The sequence below is a fragment of the Buteo buteo genome, chromosome 3 (genome assembly GCF_964188355.1).
Source record: "Buteo buteo chromosome 3, bButBut1.hap1.1, whole genome shotgun sequence".
Lineage (NCBI taxonomy): Eukaryota > Metazoa > Chordata > Aves > Accipitriformes > Accipitridae > Buteo > Buteo buteo.
In genome coordinates, this window is record NC_134173.1 from 27,921,962 (window position 1) to 27,939,404 (window position 17,443).

The 17,443-nt window shown below is 40.0% G+C and overlaps 1 protein-coding gene across 9 annotated transcripts in view; it reads right to left on the minus strand.

Moving 5' to 3' along the window:
* Positions 1 to 2,800: 2,800 nt before the first annotated feature.
* Positions 2,801 to 17,443, minus strand: part of ZNF521 (zinc finger protein 521) — a 232,457-nt gene continuing 217,814 nt past the window's right edge. For all 9 annotated transcript variants that reach the window (XM_075023166.1, XM_075023168.1, XM_075023173.1 and 6 more), the window contains one exon: positions 2,801 to 3,622. In XM_075023166.1, the coding sequence (XP_074879267.1) occupies positions 3,593 to 3,622 (30 nt within the window). In that variant the 3' untranslated portion in view covers positions 2,801 to 3,592. The remainder of the gene's footprint in view (positions 3,623 to 17,443) is intronic.

The following is a 17,443-nucleotide window of genomic DNA, read 5'->3' on the forward strand; positions in this document are numbered from 1 at the left end:
TTACTTTTATGTCCTGGTTGTCACAATATTAACATTTGTAAGTCTTTCCCTTTGCAGGCTGTGAGAATCTGTTGTGACATCTCAATAAAGCGGGATTCAATCAAGGTGTGAATGAATTGTTAATCTTGTTATAAATAGAAGGTGCCATATGTTGGTAAGGAAGGGACGTCTCTCTTTTTCTGTTGTTGAGGACAGTGGTAATGAAACAAAGTGAGTGGTCATGCCAGAATTACTAATAAAAGCTCAGTCACTGAGACATGAAGAGGACTTCAGCTTTCCACGTGCTATCGAGAAGGAAGTGATAACTATTAATATGTCCTAGGCAGAGCCTTTGAATTATTCTTTTTGGGGTTTGTAGAGTGACTCCTAAATCAGGGAAAGCAGTGAGAGCACTGGACTTGGAGTCAACCAAAGAAATTCCAATAATCTCCCTGTAAACTGAACCACCTAACCGGATTGGAACGTCTAACTTAGGCAACTGGCTATGAAAATGTGTATGATGGTTAAAACTCCTATTTTGGGTAGCTAAATGTCTTAAAGGCCTAATACACTTTTATTCCCTGATCATCTTTTATTCAGATAAAGAATCAGTGCATTTCCTCATAAATCCAGTGCTCAGATATTATCTGGGTAGATCACTTCACTTCTGCAGTACAAATTCTGTGTTTATACCTGCTTTAGGTCTCTGACATTTCCTAAACACAGGTCTGGCAAACAAGCAGAAGGACTAATCATTTTATTAAACTATCACTTACAGTAAAACTTGTGTCCACTTGAAATCTTGGGAATAAAGCCACAAAAGGATACCTTGTCCATCAATCTATCCATACAACCTTTTGAATAGATTTATCCTTTCACATCAGGTTAAGGGTATGAGGAGGGGCTTCTCTTAGCTTTTGCTGACCGAGGACAGAGAAAGGCATGCCATAGCTGAAATGCACACACACACACACACACAGCCGTGTCTTTTCTTCCAAGAGGCAAGTTGATCTGCCTCTCCTGTTGATTTTTCTAAATGCTGTGGTTAATTCCCCAAGGAATACTCAGTTCTCATTGGGAAGTTCAGATGTCTTCCATAATCTATTTAAACAGCTATTTAGGTATCGCTGAGAAACCTGTTACTTTTAGAAAAGGTAAGAGGATTCCAGCACTTGATACTAGCAGCCAGCTCTCAGAAGCCACCTGGGGCTGCCTGTGGCCATAAGACCCCTCTATTCCCCCACACCGAAGGGATAATTGATGCATAAAGTCTTCATCACATTCACTGTTGCTCTGTTTACTATTCCTTTATTTACATATCTAGAAATTCAACATCTTTGCATGTTTTGCAAGCTGTCATGACATGAGACACTAGTAATATGCTACGTTTTGCTTGCTAACATATTTTTGACATATTTTAGCTTTTGATTTTAAGATTGCATCTTTCCCAGCTACCATCTGTCTCAACTCAGTGGCACTCTGGCATTTACAAAAACAGTAGGGTGTAATATTTCTTATATACTTGAACTCTACTAGAAACATGTTATTTTCAGTCTTAACCAATATGTCACACTTTCACACATGAAGGCTGAAATGTCTTATATCCTTTAAGGTATCTGTCAAAAATAAAGAACATATCATCACATTCAATTTGGCTGAGATGAGTAATATATTAATGAGAATAAGAATGGGAACAGTTTCCAACTTATAAATAGAACTGGCATTTTACAAGCCTTGTGTACTCGTGCCTGTATTTATCCTTTTGTCAGCACAAATGAGATCTTCATACAAAACCCAGGAATTTCTCTTTTGCATTTGGCAGAATATGCACAATATTCTCAAAGCTGGAGTTTTAAACATGACACATTTTTTCTTGGAATATCTGATAACCAGACACTTCCTGACTTTACTTCTTTCCTCTCCATCCTCCATCTGTGGAGAGTCAAAATGTGACATTCAGCAAACTGGAAATCACACTTTATATCTACCCTGACAGCACTAGGCAAGCAGCTCCAGCCATTTGGACTGTTGTGATGTGCAGATCTTTAATGGCAGTATTTCAGAGACACTGGTTTCCATGGGATAAAACCAGCAATTCCAGCAACAGGATAAGATACTAAAGTAGCTGGAGAATGTTTTTTTGGTCCTCTTTTGTAGGTGAGCTGGAGTAGTGGAGGATACTGGTAGGGAAGGAAAATTTTTATCCCTTTCTTTCTTCTTCTTGAAATTGCAGGCAGTCAGGAGCCAACTCAGACCTCAGCAAAACCTGTGAGGTCTTGTGACAGCTCCCTCAGGGCCCCAGTGCTAGTGAGCATCATCCTGTGGTGTGCACCACCTCCAATACTGCTACCCATGTCAGAAGAGAGGGTGAGGCGATGTGAGGTTAACAGTGCTACGGGCAGAGCTGCAGTGTCTCCCGGTTGTCAGTACTAGCCCCAACTCACTAAATAATATTGCATTGAAATACACTGCTAATTATACACAGAAGATATGCGGTGATTCCTCTGGCAACCAACATGTCAAGTGTACAGGTATGAAAATGTTGAGACTGCCAAATAAAACAAACAAAACCAGAAAACAGTGAATATTACCCTCAAGCACACATTGCTTTGCAGTGGGCCAGCAGATCTGTTTCTACAATAACATTTATTTAAATGCCTAGCTTCGAGAAAAGTGACCTACTCCTACTGAGCAGTGTATAGGTCCTGATGCAATGGGATTCCAGATCTTGGTGGTTCTTTAAGTACTACATGAGCAGTAACAATAATAATGCTATTTTCCAAGGAAAAAGACATGACACAAGCACACTCACACATAATGGTAAACTGAATTTATTTCCTTTTGGAAAACAATTCCAGTAATCTCCAGGTTCAGACCGCAGAGTAAACATTAATAACAGTAACATACATGTTAGTCCAACTGATTCAAGAATTTGGCCATGTGAAATCATTAAGGAAAGTCTTGAACACTCAAAGCTTCAAATGGTATCCAGAAAAAAAAATTTCTTTGACAATCTACATAACAACTATTGCATATATGGTAATGCTATCTGTCATATCGCAAGGCTTACAAATATATATACGGGCCTTATTCAACTGTGGGTTCCTGCTCTGTGAGAAAGAGTCTCTTCATATTTTTTGCAAGAATCTTCAGCAATAAAAAATAGTCTTAGATTCATCCGTTTGTATACCAAAAGAGAGATTTCTAGACTGAAGTTTAAATGAAAGGAAGGCCAAACAGCTGTAATGGAACATAGCTATTACCTTCTCCCTCCTCCTTGAAAATGACACTTTTTCTTAAGCTATTTTTTTCCCCTCACACAGTACTATTATTATTTGTATCTTTCCTGAATAGGGCCCAAGTCCACTTGTCTTTATAAGACCATTTTAGTATCAGACAACATAATACATGTGCAACACTTTATATACAGGAAGTCTATCCGGTGCTCAAAAGTTCAAACACATGAACATCCAACAGTTTCGATAATACAAGTTTTATGGTACAATACAATGTTTCTGAATAATATACATTAACAATGAAAGTTTCGTGCAAAGAGTAAAATGTGTTCCCTTTTTGTGCCACAAAGAATTCTCTGGAAGAGACGGGCCTTGCACTAACTGCTGTGCTGGGTCATCGTATGATTCTGTAACAAAAATAAAAGAAACAGCTTAGTCACAGGACAGGCATTTCTATGTGAAAGAAGGATTCCAAACCAATTCTCCCAACATATCTCAGAAAATGATGGACTGGAAAGAGAGTACGTTCAACTCCTCCTTGTTTTAAAGCAGCCAGAAGCAGCATCATTATCAAAGAGAGGAGTTTTCCCCAGCTGTTTCACAACAGTATTCTTTCCATGTGCCACAAGAAGGGCAATGCACTCTTCTCTAGGTAGGTGTGGGCTGACCTGCCCCAATGAAACTGTATACCAGCTCAGCGGTTCTGGTGTCCACTTACATACGGCTCATGGTTTATGCATTATGCAAATGAGAAGTGCATTTATTTGTCATAAAAGACCTATGGTAATTGGACTGTGCTTCCTAGACTGTGGCACCACTTCAAATGGTTTATTGCATTAAAACCTATTTCCCCCAAACAGTATGGTAAGAGTCATTCTGTGCCTAGCAGAGAGCTCAAAGAGTGATGAGAAAACAAGAGGGGCTGCCACAGCCCGCCCTTCAGTCACCAAAAACCACAGGTATTTTTCCTCAAGTGAACACAGTGCCTTACGTGAGGTGACACAGCATGGACTTTGGAATTTGAAATTCTCCTTTCCCATATGAGTAATCACCAAATACAGCAGCAAACACAGGTTTCACCCTCTCTCCTACTGCTGCTCTAATCGAGTTGACCACTTTCAGGGATGAGAGATGCTATTTCAATGCCTGCACTGGCTCAGATCCTTCACAAGCATCAAGCTAAGAGCAAGGATCCAATCTAATGTGTTAAATCTTTTACAATGTATACTGGATCCACAGATAACTGGAAAAGGTCTGTGAATGCCACTTCTCAGACAACAGGGCAGCCACTGATTAGCGATGAATTTTCTTCTTAGTAATCTGGGCCAGATTTGGACCAGTGACCCAGAGGGCAAGGCTGTCACGTCCCGTAATTTGCCCCCAGCACGTCCAGTCCCTTCATTATGCTTTATTAAGTTAATCTGTCTTAAAACTCCTTTGGACTAACACTCTGCAGGATGAACCTGTTCCCAAAAGACAGTCATAATTTTCAATGAAGTGAACATCTACTGAACCATACCCTCCAGAGCCACCCATGAAAAGGCACATGAAAACAGCCTTGGTGAAACAAATGTGAAATACAGCGTAACTGCAGACCAGCCTGATAGTTCTCCCTCCCTTCCTCCTTCTCTCTCCCGAAGCTGTGCACGCACACAAACAATAGTTCATGGGACATTTGGCAAGGAACGGATCTTACAGTAAGACTGAGGAATTTTTAATGTAGTGCCATTCTCAAGATTAAAGGAAAATGACCCAGTGACACTCAAAGATGCAATTTCCAGATGTGAATACAAAATGATTTAATGCTGATGGCAGGAATTCCAGACTGTCCAAGGCCAGAGAGTGTTAAAAAAATACACTCTCCACTTGATTTCATCTAGCTTCTTATCCTTCCCATAAAATCATTTCAAAATGCTGTAAAGCAGTAACAATAGCTGCAGACGATAATGTTGGCTGGTCACAGGTAATGGGCTCTGACTTTAAACCACAAAAGCAAGGAAATTAAGAGTTAAGCCTGACACTCAGCCCTTTTGTCATCCTGTTGTGTCCATTTATTGCAGCACTTACAGCATAACACCACAGGCTTATTGGAGATGCTGCAGTACCTAGAAACAACAGGACAAGTTAAATACAGGGCGGCAGCCTGAATTCTGATTTTTTTCTCTGCTTCTGAATAGGTGAAGTCATATACCAGTTGTTACATTGTGGAGACATATTTGGGGGGGGGGGTGTCTTTTGTTTCTAATCTACTGAGAGCCAGCATGTCAGTCATGCCCGTTTTTTATTTCTTTTCACTAAGTGAAAAACGCATAATCAGTCTGAGGTTGGATGAACAGTTGCATATGAAGCAGTCAAAAGGTGTTTTAGAAGTGTAGCTGTAACTCTGGCTGCAATGACATTTTTGATTAAAAAATAAAAAGGCCCAAATATGAAGGAGACAAAATAGAACACGGCATAAGGACTGACTTGCCCCTGCTCTCAGTGTCCCTGACTCCTGTGCCCTGGTGCAAAATGATATTCTTTAGAGATAATGAAGAGGTAACAGAAAAAAACAAGTGTTGCAGAAAAAAGTGAGACAGGGCAGGATACGAACATGAGGAAATGCTTTGAGCAGTTTAGGCCTTAAAAAGGCAACTATACTTACTGCAAACAGTCAAAACAAAATATGGTTTCCAAAGTAATTAAGGCTCTCCAAACGTGAGGGACTAGGGAGAAATAGCTATTTGGATAAGTGGCAAAAAAATACAAAGTGGAAGCACTTCAGAAGCATAACATTGACAAGACAAGCCGGCGAAGGATGGGAGGAGAGAGATAAGAAAAGGAGGAAAATTCTGTAATCCCACAGAGAGCCATATTCTACTCCACCAAAAGCCATCTATTGGAGACCCCATGTCTAAGTGACTGAAAATTGCAAACATTAATCCCAGTTATGAACTGTTGTTGTTTTTATGAGGGGTGTTGTGTTTAAAAATTTAGGGCAAAAATTCTCCTCCATTATCCACACAGCAGATCTCGACTCTGATAGTCTCTTTGCCTTGTGTGCAGCGAGCTCCCCGCCTCCCCGGCAGTGGGAGCTCAGGCAGGCGGGGAAAGCAGAATTTGGAGCTCCCGCCGGCAGGGACACGGCAGGGACACGGGAGTGCAGTACACCCAGGGAGAGCACAATATTACAGTCAAGATCCCCTGTGCGGCTCGGAGAGTGTGCTGCCCTTCACTAAAGACACACTACAAGAGCTTGAAACACCTCCTCCGGAAACTTCAAACTACTTTGCCTGAGTTCAGACCGATTAGTACATCCACTCGCCAAAGAGAAGTCATTTAACTAAGTACAGGAGATATCACATGCTTCCCTTCTTAGCCTCCCCCAAATTTGATTGCACATAAACACATCTGTTTAATTATGAGGCAGTCTCCCTACGAAGCAAAAATTTCAATTTCCTACTTAGCCATGGAAAGGGAAAAATAATTTTTCTTAATACAATCTTTCCTGGACTTCAGCAATAGCTATGTTAACATTTTGAAGAGCTGAGATTTCATACGGCGAAACTAGTTTGCAAACACAAATGCAACCTTTGCATGCACAAAATGGAGGAACAGTGAAGCAGGAGGTGTGTGTGTCACTGCATTTGTTACCGCATCAGACACAAACCGAGCCAGGAAAACTCCTACATCCCCAATTTCTCTCAGTATTATCTTGAAACCAAGCATATTGCCTGGGAAAACCTGAATTCAATATATTTCACAAGCAAATTAAACTCTTAAAATGCATTCTCCCTGTTCCTAGAGATAATTATTTTTGTTAGCAGAATCCAGAATCCCAACTGTTATGTGAACTGCTATAAAATTATATGCCACCACTCTTCTGGATGAAAATACTTTGAGATATCCCCGTTGTTAGTGTTAAGGAGTTAAAAACATACAAAGATTTCACAATAATACCATGTGGAAGAATCTCCTTGGCAAAAAAATATAAAAAGGTTTCTTTGCAGAAATGCATGAGACAAAAGAGGTAATACTTTCTGTTGTTTGGTGTATGTCTTTGTGTTTCAGATAGAACATGAGAGGTATTAGCTAGCAAAGAGTTCCTGCCCACAGCATCAAACCTAATGAAGAAAAAACATCCACAGATAGCCACAGCAGACTCACTAGCCCATGAGAATCTTTAATGTGAACTGCGGTTGCATCCAATTTAAATGGGACTTCTGTTTTTTATGACTAGCTGAAACAAGACATGGTTGTACCTGACAAACAGTGCAAAGAGCAAACACGTGAAGAAATATAAAGATGAAATGTAGATGCATTATTTCAACAGATGGTAACAGTACCACAGCAGCATGTTATTTTTTCCTTAGTTCAAGAACACAAACATGAGCAATCAATCATCACTGATTAAGTAATTATGATACCCTACATGTTATCACTTATCTGGAATCCTTTACCTCTGAATTTTATGGATCATCTTGTATTTTTTTGCATTAAAAAAAAAAAAAAAATGCACCCCACTGCACTGCAATAGAGTTCCAGGTTGTAAAACAGAACTCTACATTACTATCAACCTTTAAGCGCTACAATTTTTTTTTAACAAAAGCAATTGGTTTCCAACAGGCTGGATAATAAGTCTTTTGACCTGCATTCTTCTCTGACCCATTAAGGTCACCCCTGTGCTCGGGCATATAGCTGACTTAGGAAATGCCTGCAAGTCCTGCATTTCATCTCCTGCCCACTCAAAATAAAGCTTTCTTTAAATGTGTCTGTACGGGTCCCTGAAGACCAGGGAGGCATCCCTGTAGTGGGCAATGGAGGGACAGAAGCTTCTGCCTTTATTAATGAATGCAGACCATTATGAGTCTGGCTGGCTCCTGCACTGTTCCCAGAAGCATATACTGTACGTGACTTAAAATGCTAGAATATTGACACAAAGCGAGCTGGGCACCCCTAAGGAAAATTACTCCTTGGATATAATGTAGGCTCGTAACAGCTATTAGAGTACAAAATAAAACCCTCCGGGATCAAACTGACATATACCGCATTCTACCTACTCCTCAAACATTAGAAGAATTTCTTTGTGAAGGCATTCTCAAGGACAGCATTAAACTGACTTTTGTAGCAATCTGCAACAGCTTTTTGGCTTACAGCTTTTAGTACTAAATCTCTGGTTTGAATCAATATAAGTACTATATCTTCCACATTAATCAATACATTTGGTTCAATACTTGTTCTATTAAATTATACTTTCTAATCAAGATTTTCTGCTTCTCGTCCCTTCTTTTTATTCCAACTTCTTACCCTGTACCGTACTTTTCAAACTGTCTGCAGCTAACAAGAGGATGTTGGATTTTCCAGAACCAAAGGGGAAAGAAAGACAGGCTCGTGGAAAAGGCAAGCCTAGCATAACTTTAAGTGCAGTGGTAATGACGAATCAAAAATGCAGTTTCATGGTGTCAACATGGTTCCCAGAACTTCGGTCTGATGCTTTGTTCCTTAACTGGTTGTCATGATATAAGACCTCTCACGCAGAAAGCTCTGCATCAGACACTGCTGAAATACTCTATCATGTGGAAAGGCGGGGGGAGGAGGGAAGAGAAGTATTAACTGCTAACACCAAAAACAAATAAATGAAACTTATTCAGACATAGCTATAACTTTAAGAAAAATCTCAGAAAAGGTTGATTTTTATACCCTTTCTTCAAATTTGTACTGCTTCAGTACTGCAGCACCGAGTTTCTTGTCAAAGCTCCATTATATTGTAACAGGGTTCTTTCCTGGTAGACTGTAATATGATTATACCCAAGACTAAATTGATGAGATATTTAGATTTGTGAGATACTAAGATTAAATACATACTATAAATTAAGATGTAAAAAGATATTATTTAGTCCAGGTCTTTGGGGATATTTGAAACATTTGGATAGAAGATGTCTCCAGCAATCTGAGTGATGTACACAGTTACTGTAAATGAATTTTCCACACCTGTGTTAGCTTTGGTGGAATGTGGTTATTCTTCATAAGCAAAGAATATGAAATGTAATGTCAAAATGATAAACATGTATATTACAGGCATTTGCCACTGTCTTACAGATCAGAAACTGCACTGATGTCCCTTGCTTACAGTCAGTTTCTCTTTTTCTTGTCTCCACATAATCACTGTGAACCTGCAGAGAAACTGTTGCATTTTCTTTTGACATTTAACATCATCTTACTCAGCTCACTTATAATACTTATAATACTTTCTAGATGACACTGTGTCACCATTAAAGAAAAAGGTGAAATAGCATAATAAAAGAGAAGAACAAGAATTCATAGAATTTAAGACAGAAAAGACCCATTAGGGCGTTTTCTCCACCCATCTTGCTAGTGTTGGATTATCGCCTATAGTGTAATTTCAAGTGTTTTGCCCAGTCCAATTTTAATTAGAGCTTCCAATGCTCCTCTTGGGAGACTATTTCACAGCTTCACAGACCTCAGGGTTAGGATTTTTTTTTCCTGATGTTCATCCCAGGAGAAAAAGAGGCTCAGCCAGCCCCAAATCACACATGAAACCAAATCTGCATAGTCAGGAGCTGGTTTCAGTAGAATATCTGGGCCATTTTAAAGCATCTGAAAGCAGTAAACTTACTTTCAATGCCCCAAAACATTAAGGCCCTGGCTTCACTGCTGCTGCAAGCAATTAAGAAGATTCTGTTACACGGGCTTCTCAGGCTCACTTGCTATACAGGTAAAAATGTAGTATAGGTGGGATTTGCATTCCCACAGTAAGGGTAACCACTTCCATAGTCCATGTCCACCAAATGAAATTAACTGAAGGCTAGGGGCATATCTAGGTCCATTCTGTGCTATAATCCTTAATTGTACTGACAGAGTGTTTATGAATGCTCAGATTGTAAGCATTTCTATATTTTTCGCATAGGTGAAACACAAAAAGAGCAAATTCACTTGGTCATCAACAGATGATGTGACCATAGATTATTTTCCCTCCCAGGCCCCTCCCTTCCTTTCATAAAACACGAACTACAGGAAATTAACTTAAATTGTTCTATCTGAAATCTTGAAACTAACAAATGTTTCTGATGTGTTTCATCCCAAGAATCACAATGTTTCTGACACAAAAATGAATATATCTTCAGATTTCAGTGGTCACACTTATCCTGAGTGAATGAGGGAGCTCGAAAGGAGATGATGTCTAACAGGTTTTCACAGGTGAAAAGTAGGAAGCCAAATGGAGCCTTTGGAGTTCTGGATAGAACAGAAAAAATTTGAGGCAAGGTGTCCCTGCCACCAGCATCTCCAGTACTGCAGTGCAGCTGTTAGAGCAGAAGAAGTACCAATAAATTTTTAAATGCACTAAAGTAGGCATGGAGTTTCATCCAGGCCAAGTTTGATCACCAGCATAGACCTAACAAAATACAGTCTCTGAAACTTGAGATTCCCAAGGAAATAAGGATTTGGTCTGAACTAAAACAGAGCTATTTCCACAACAAAGAAGGGGCCAAATCCCAAGAGAATCTATGTTCCCATAAATACCACTTATGTGTAGTGAGTTGATGTTTACCAGCCTTTGAGAATCAGGTCTATTCTCAGACATGATGGCCAATTAAAAGGTCATCTTAGGTCATGACTGACCACTGTTGACAATGATAATTTAGGAAAGTCTACACTGAGTTGCAGTTATTCATATAAATTAGTTCACCTAAGCTATGTGATTTGATACTATATTAATGTCTCTGAAATGGCATGACTGCTAATCTTTATTGTATTTATGTAAAACTCTCAGTGTTCTGGTTCTACTCAAGCATTTCCAGCTGGGCCAGAGAAAACCTGCCCGTAAAAAAATCTCCAATTGGATACCATGTTCTCAGGGATGCAAACTGAAAATTAAAACCAAAACCAAACAAAAACAAACCCCCTGGTACCTATTTTTCTTCAGAGACTTCCAGTAAGTCACTAGTAAAATGTCAATGATTCCTTTTGGATTCATTATTATATGTGAGTACATATATCACAGATTTGTTGTATGGAAAAGAATGACATATGCTCCTAGGTACAGCAAATAAGATCTTCATCACTGTCGCCAGAAGAGAACAGACACAGGTGTCTGTTCACCATCCTTGCACCCTCCTCATTACACGCGTTGCCAGGGGGCTCCTGGTTAAGCCTCTGACATAAATCAGAGTAGCTCCAAGGCTGTTATAACCTACGGTGCCAGGCAATAGCCTGCCATAAGCCTCCCTTACCCTGTTTGGTGTTTATTGAAAGGCAATGGAACTTAGAACAACCTCTTCCATTTCAGGCAAGGTGTGCCTGGCTGCACAGGCAAGGTGCATGTACTACCCCCATAAATGATAAGATGATGGCGATGGCGAGAGAGGGCAATCGTTAGGACATGTTCACAGCTATATATTGAAACTGGGAAACCTTCCTGGGTTTTATGCCGCAAAGGGGCTGTACTGCTAATCAGGATCCAGGCCTAAGTCTTGTTTGTAGAAAAACAAGGCTTTTGTGATACTGCAAATTAATACACAAGCATCCTTCCCCAATAAGAAAATTGTTCATTAAGTGGGAATAAAAGCTTAAACAAAAAAGGCAAAAGGAGACACTTCTGAGAAATATATCAAAAATCTTATTACTTTAGAATATGGTTATGATTACCCTGGTATAAATTAAGAGAAACTCCTCTGAAATCAAGGGAGTTTCAAGATAGGAACAAGTAAGAATAGAGCTAGGCCTGTTGGGTTTAAAACAAAGTGAATATTGCTCATGTACCGATTGATTCTTGCACACCCTCTGGCAGAGGCCACAGCCAGAAGTCTCTTCACCCTGTCAGACACAGCCAGGCAAAGAGTAGGCAGAACCTAAAGCTGAACAAATCCAGATTTATCTGCAGCTATTGTACAACAGAGTAACAGGGGACAACAAACTTTGATAGGCAATACTGCTTAATAAGATATTCAGGGATGAAGTCAGTGTTTTACAGACACGTGTTCATACGCTAGTTGTTGCTCTGCTTTAATTTTTTTTCCTTGTTATGTTTAATTTATCATGCTGGTGCTTTCTAAACTACAACATCTGTAAACAAGGTTAAGTTTGACCTCCCTCCCATTTTACATCCACAAGCAGCACTCCTACTTCATGCTCTAATTTTAGATACCTTAAAGACAAATAAATCTGTGGGGGAGAAAGGTAACAAACCCAAACAAGAAAAACAAACCCCCTTTTCTAACAATATGTGTTCATCTTACGTGAATACAAATTTGCCTAGCTGGGAGTGAGGAACTGGCTCCTGAAACTGGAGCTATGCTATGTACAGATTTCTTTATAGGTCAAACTCAATTAAACAAACTACTACTAAATATTTAACAGCTCAGTGCAGTAATTAGTGACAAATAATGGAAGCGAAAATTGATAATTGCACAGAAATGTCCTGCTGGAAACATTACACATTTCTTGCTCCTCCTGTTTCTCTCATACTCACTGAATCCTTGATAGGTCTTTTCAGGGATTAAACTGACAAATGAATCTGGATTTTACACACATCTATTTGGTCTGCAATGAAGTTTTCTATGAGTTGTGAGAAGGAACCTTCCAAGTGGAACTCTTCTTCTCCATTTCCATTCTGGGCTCTCTGATTTAAAGCAGAGTAACTGCTAGATCATGGATTGATTTCAGATCTTAAACCAACCAGCAGGTTCAGAATTTAAGCTCCTGTCCATAGGATTCAAAAGGTCACCCAATTAAAATGGGAAAGCACACAGAGCTGTGATTTATATGCAAAGGGCAACCTTTAAAACAATGATCCTTTCCAGTTTTCCACAGGTGCATGTACAAGAATTCCTTTGAACAAAATTACAAGCGAAATTACAAGTTTCTTGATACAGCCTGAAAGAAAAGCCCTGTAACTTGTCTGCACTCTTATTATACAGACAGATACATCCCACACTTGTATTGATCACTGCGTTCACCTCCCTACCTCGTGACATAATACTGGGTATTGTGCTTACCAGGTGACAAAGGCACAGCCTGGAATCTGGATTCCCCGCACATTGCCAGCTGGTGCATGGGGCCTTGTACAACAGCACTCAGCACACTGGAGGTTATGGATCAGCCTGAGATGAACTCAAAGTGACTAACACCGTTTTCGCTGAGCTAAAAGCAAACCCTGAACCAGCCCAGTTCACCAAACCTGGCTTTCGTACATTGAAATCATATTTGGTAGTTATCCAGCCAGTAAGCATACATACACCCCGTTAAGAGGACGTGTAAGTGGACTGGTGTGTATTTTGGATCCCCAGATCAGGAACACAAGTGAAAATACATCCCCTTGTCCATGGTATGTCAATTTTAAAATGTGTAGGGAAGAAAAAAAGGAAAAACTATGGAGTTCTGCTAGCTCTCCTCCTCTTCTAAATGCCCCAAACTCTGTTGCACATTGGTGCAACTTTTTCATTCAAGACAGTTTGCAAGGAAAGCCAGACTGAGCAGATTTGATAGTAATGGCCAAAGATTTCTGAGCTGATAAGCAGAGGCCCCCATGGTTTTTGCTCTCTGACTTCCTTCACAACTGGTTACTGCGCCAGCCCACCTTGGACATCTTATAGTCCTTATTCCTACACTCTTCAAACAAGGAATAGTGGGAACTGGGTCAGTACTTGGGGGGTGTGCATGTGTGAATTACAGATCTACTTGCTGGAAAAGAAAATAAGGACAATTTTTATCCCTTCATATCTGGTAAATAGTTAGACAGTTAAGAACCCTATGTTGAAACATACTGTTCTTAGAGCAACCATATCTGATTTCCCTCCTTTTCAGTCCAAGAAACTCCATGTTGTAAAGGTGACTTTTAGAGAGATCAGAATGCTATTTTGCCCTTTAGAACAAAGTTACTACTTTTCTAAATTTTCTAAGGACAAACACTGTAAATCAATAAATCTGGAGCTTTTACTGACATGTGGTACCAGGACAATAAAATTTTATGTTTGTCATTGTGGTTATTGGTTGCAAAATGCAGAAGTCTGGATTCTCTATTGTCTTCTGTTTTGTTGTCATTTGCATTTGTGTAAAAGAAGAGTGAAATGTGACCACAGCTAAATGGGAGGAATTTTACTCTCGCTTTCTCCTGTTTTCAGAACCTATAAAAGGGAGAAGACAGTGAAGTCCAACATCTACGTTTTAATACTTCCCCTCCCCCAAACAAGAAGTACTACACAAAGAAGCATCCTTTTATGCCTTTTTCCTTCCTCCCCATGAGGGAAGAAGTATCCTCCTACCAAATGTCATTCTTTGAGGTTGGTCATTCTGTTTCCTGTCACACAGCTGGCCAGTGACACGTTGCAAGTCAGACATGTCATTAGATCCTGCCTTGACCCTGCACTGACAGTTGAAGAAATGCCCCCCCCCACCTCTGGGTTTGGCTTGTGATGCCGTGGTACTCCTGACTCCTAGGCTACCTCCTGCCAGGAGATCCAGCCTCCTGCAGCTGTGCTTTCACCTCTTGTTGCCCATGAGGACTGTTTTTTAGTGTGGCAATCTTCTGATCCGAGTGAAAAGAATCACATTTAGGAGGAAAATAACTGGAGACAACACACTCATTTGCTGTCTATGTTTAGTGCCAAAGTGTCTGAAATACAGAACTTTAATTCCTTTACAAATAGATGTGCTGTAGCTATGGTGAGGCTAATCTATAACCCTCGCAGTCTTACATAATTTGCTACTCCAAGTTAATTTTAATTCATTACAATAAAACCCACCTAATTAAAATAACTCTTTAAAGTGAAGTATTAGCTTGATCCCAGAAAAAAAAAGCAGACTCTTCACTATTGGAGGGCGATTCATCATACCACAGTGCACACTTACATAAATTCAAAGGTAAGCTATAAACAAGTACCCACAGCAATAGTGCCATGCATAGAGGGGCAGGCAACAGGAGGCCTGCTTTCTAATCAGCCCTCAAAGGAACCTGCCACACAGAAGTGGCACTTATTCTAATTTAAAGCTCTCACAGTTACTTTACCTTGGCAAAATTTATAAACTAATAACTTTAGTAAACAGACTGGCACTCCAAACAGAAAAACAAAACCAACACAATGGTTCAGGCCGGCAGAGAAAGCAGCTTTCCCAGAAAGGTACCGTCTTCAACAATGAGATAAAACATTTGTTTGGGGGCTACTCTTACAGTCCCCGATGTTCCGTAACAGTTCTGCACCATCCCATTAGATCTGTACTGTCAATTCACCGTGGTCTCTAGTCTATTGTCACCACAAATCTTTTCAGCATCTTAAGGCATTTTACACACCTGTATATTTGTGTTCTGGTCAGCTCAGCCACAGAAATACTTCTGGATTTGAAGGATCCTACTGGGGCTATGGCTTCCCTTAAAATGTCATTAAATTGTCAGGGCAATCTGCTTTCAAAATGTCAGTTTAAAAACATAATTAATATTTGCAATTAAAGTTCACATTCTTTCTCATCTCTATTATTTTTGCTTCTCAGTAACTGTTAAAAATCATAAAAATTATGCTGTTCTCCATTTACATACATGAAGAGAAAAAAGAAAACCAGAAAGCAGTAATAAGGGCTAAGCAGAAAATCTCTGTAATACGTGCCGCACAATATTGGAATTTTTTTTTGTTATATCATAAAATACACCACTTTGTAGAAAGTTCCTTTTTAAATCAAAGCAATACTACAGTAAAACAACTGCAGGCAAAATTTCTAAGACACAATGCAGTTTGTGTCAGAACGCTCATCACTTCAGGCTGACCTGTCAAACTATCTTGGGGAACCTGGGAAAAAGGCAAATCTGCAAGTTGGTAAGAAACTTTTGAATGATAAAAAGTATGTGTTGCTCACAAACCACATAACGCTGTGCAGTGTTAACTGAGCTGTAGTGATGCTTGGAGCAGATGTCCGTCCCTTCCTACTGCTTATAGGCACACCTGCTTGGGCTGTGCTCCTAAGGACACTGAGAGAGAGCCAACATTTTGAAGCTCTAACAGAAGAAACCAAATAAATAAAAAATTTGTGCTCAGATGAGTGATGTGGAGTAGAGATCAGAATTTAGTACTATACACAGATACCTGCTATCACAATAGAGCTATGTTGTAAATTCAATACGGGTGAAGTTAGCAAGACAACATTTTTGGACCTTAATAGGTGATTTCTGGCACCTACATTTTCAGGAGATTCTCCACACCTTGCGGAATCCAACCCCTGCACCCAACCCACTTCCTTAAGGGATCCAGTATGGTCTCAAGGTGCCTCTTTTTAGACATTAGGGATTAAGATTTTCACCACAGGGCTTTTCCAGAAATTAACACAATTATCAAGACAGTCTACAGAACTCACCAGAATAATTTCTAAGGGTTTTCAAAATCACCACTTTTCACAGATATATTTCTCTATTAATTTCTGCACAATAGTCTGATATCTGCAGAGAATTATCATTCTCTGTTAAATTGTGTACATTTTCAGACTAATTCCTATACAACTATTGTATATTTTTGTAAATCCACATGGCCTAAACATTAAAATCTTGGGCCACCATAGTCTTCAGTGCACATTAAAGCATTCGTAAGGCTGCCCAAACTTACGCCAGCTCGTAATAGCTCCCACAGGACTGTTATATCAATTAAAAATCCCTGGAATTCATCGGACTCTGAGACACACCTGTGAGGACCAAAAGGGAGTGATACAGAACCAGATAGCAAAATAAACAGGAATTGCTGCGTACTGAGGGAATCCTTGGCTGTCTGACTAAGGTGCCTTTTATACTGGCAGGGGATGCAAATTGGAGCCTGAGGATCTGCACTTTCATTTTCAAAGCACTTTGCAAACATCAACCACTTCACCTTCACACCATTGCTGCAAGGGAAGTAAATATGTACAGTTCCAGCATCCACCTGGAGGTGCAAAGAAGCACAGGGCATTTTTACAGGCACAGTCTGTGTTCACGCACAAAAGAGAGCTTTTGACAACCTTTTCCTTCGTGGGCAAATGAGTTTCCCAAGGCCACCGAGGGAATTGGTGGCAGAACAGGGATTACTGGAGAGATCCTGCTATCCAGCCTGGTGCTAAGTCCGCTCTGCCTCCCCTGCAACACACTGAAGCAACTTGCTGAATTCCAGCTGTACACTGCTTTGCTGTAGAGGACAGATTACTGCATGTCATCCTCTATAATCTCTCCTGTAAGAGGGATTCTACATGCTTCCCGGGGACCCTCCTCCCTTTACTTCCCC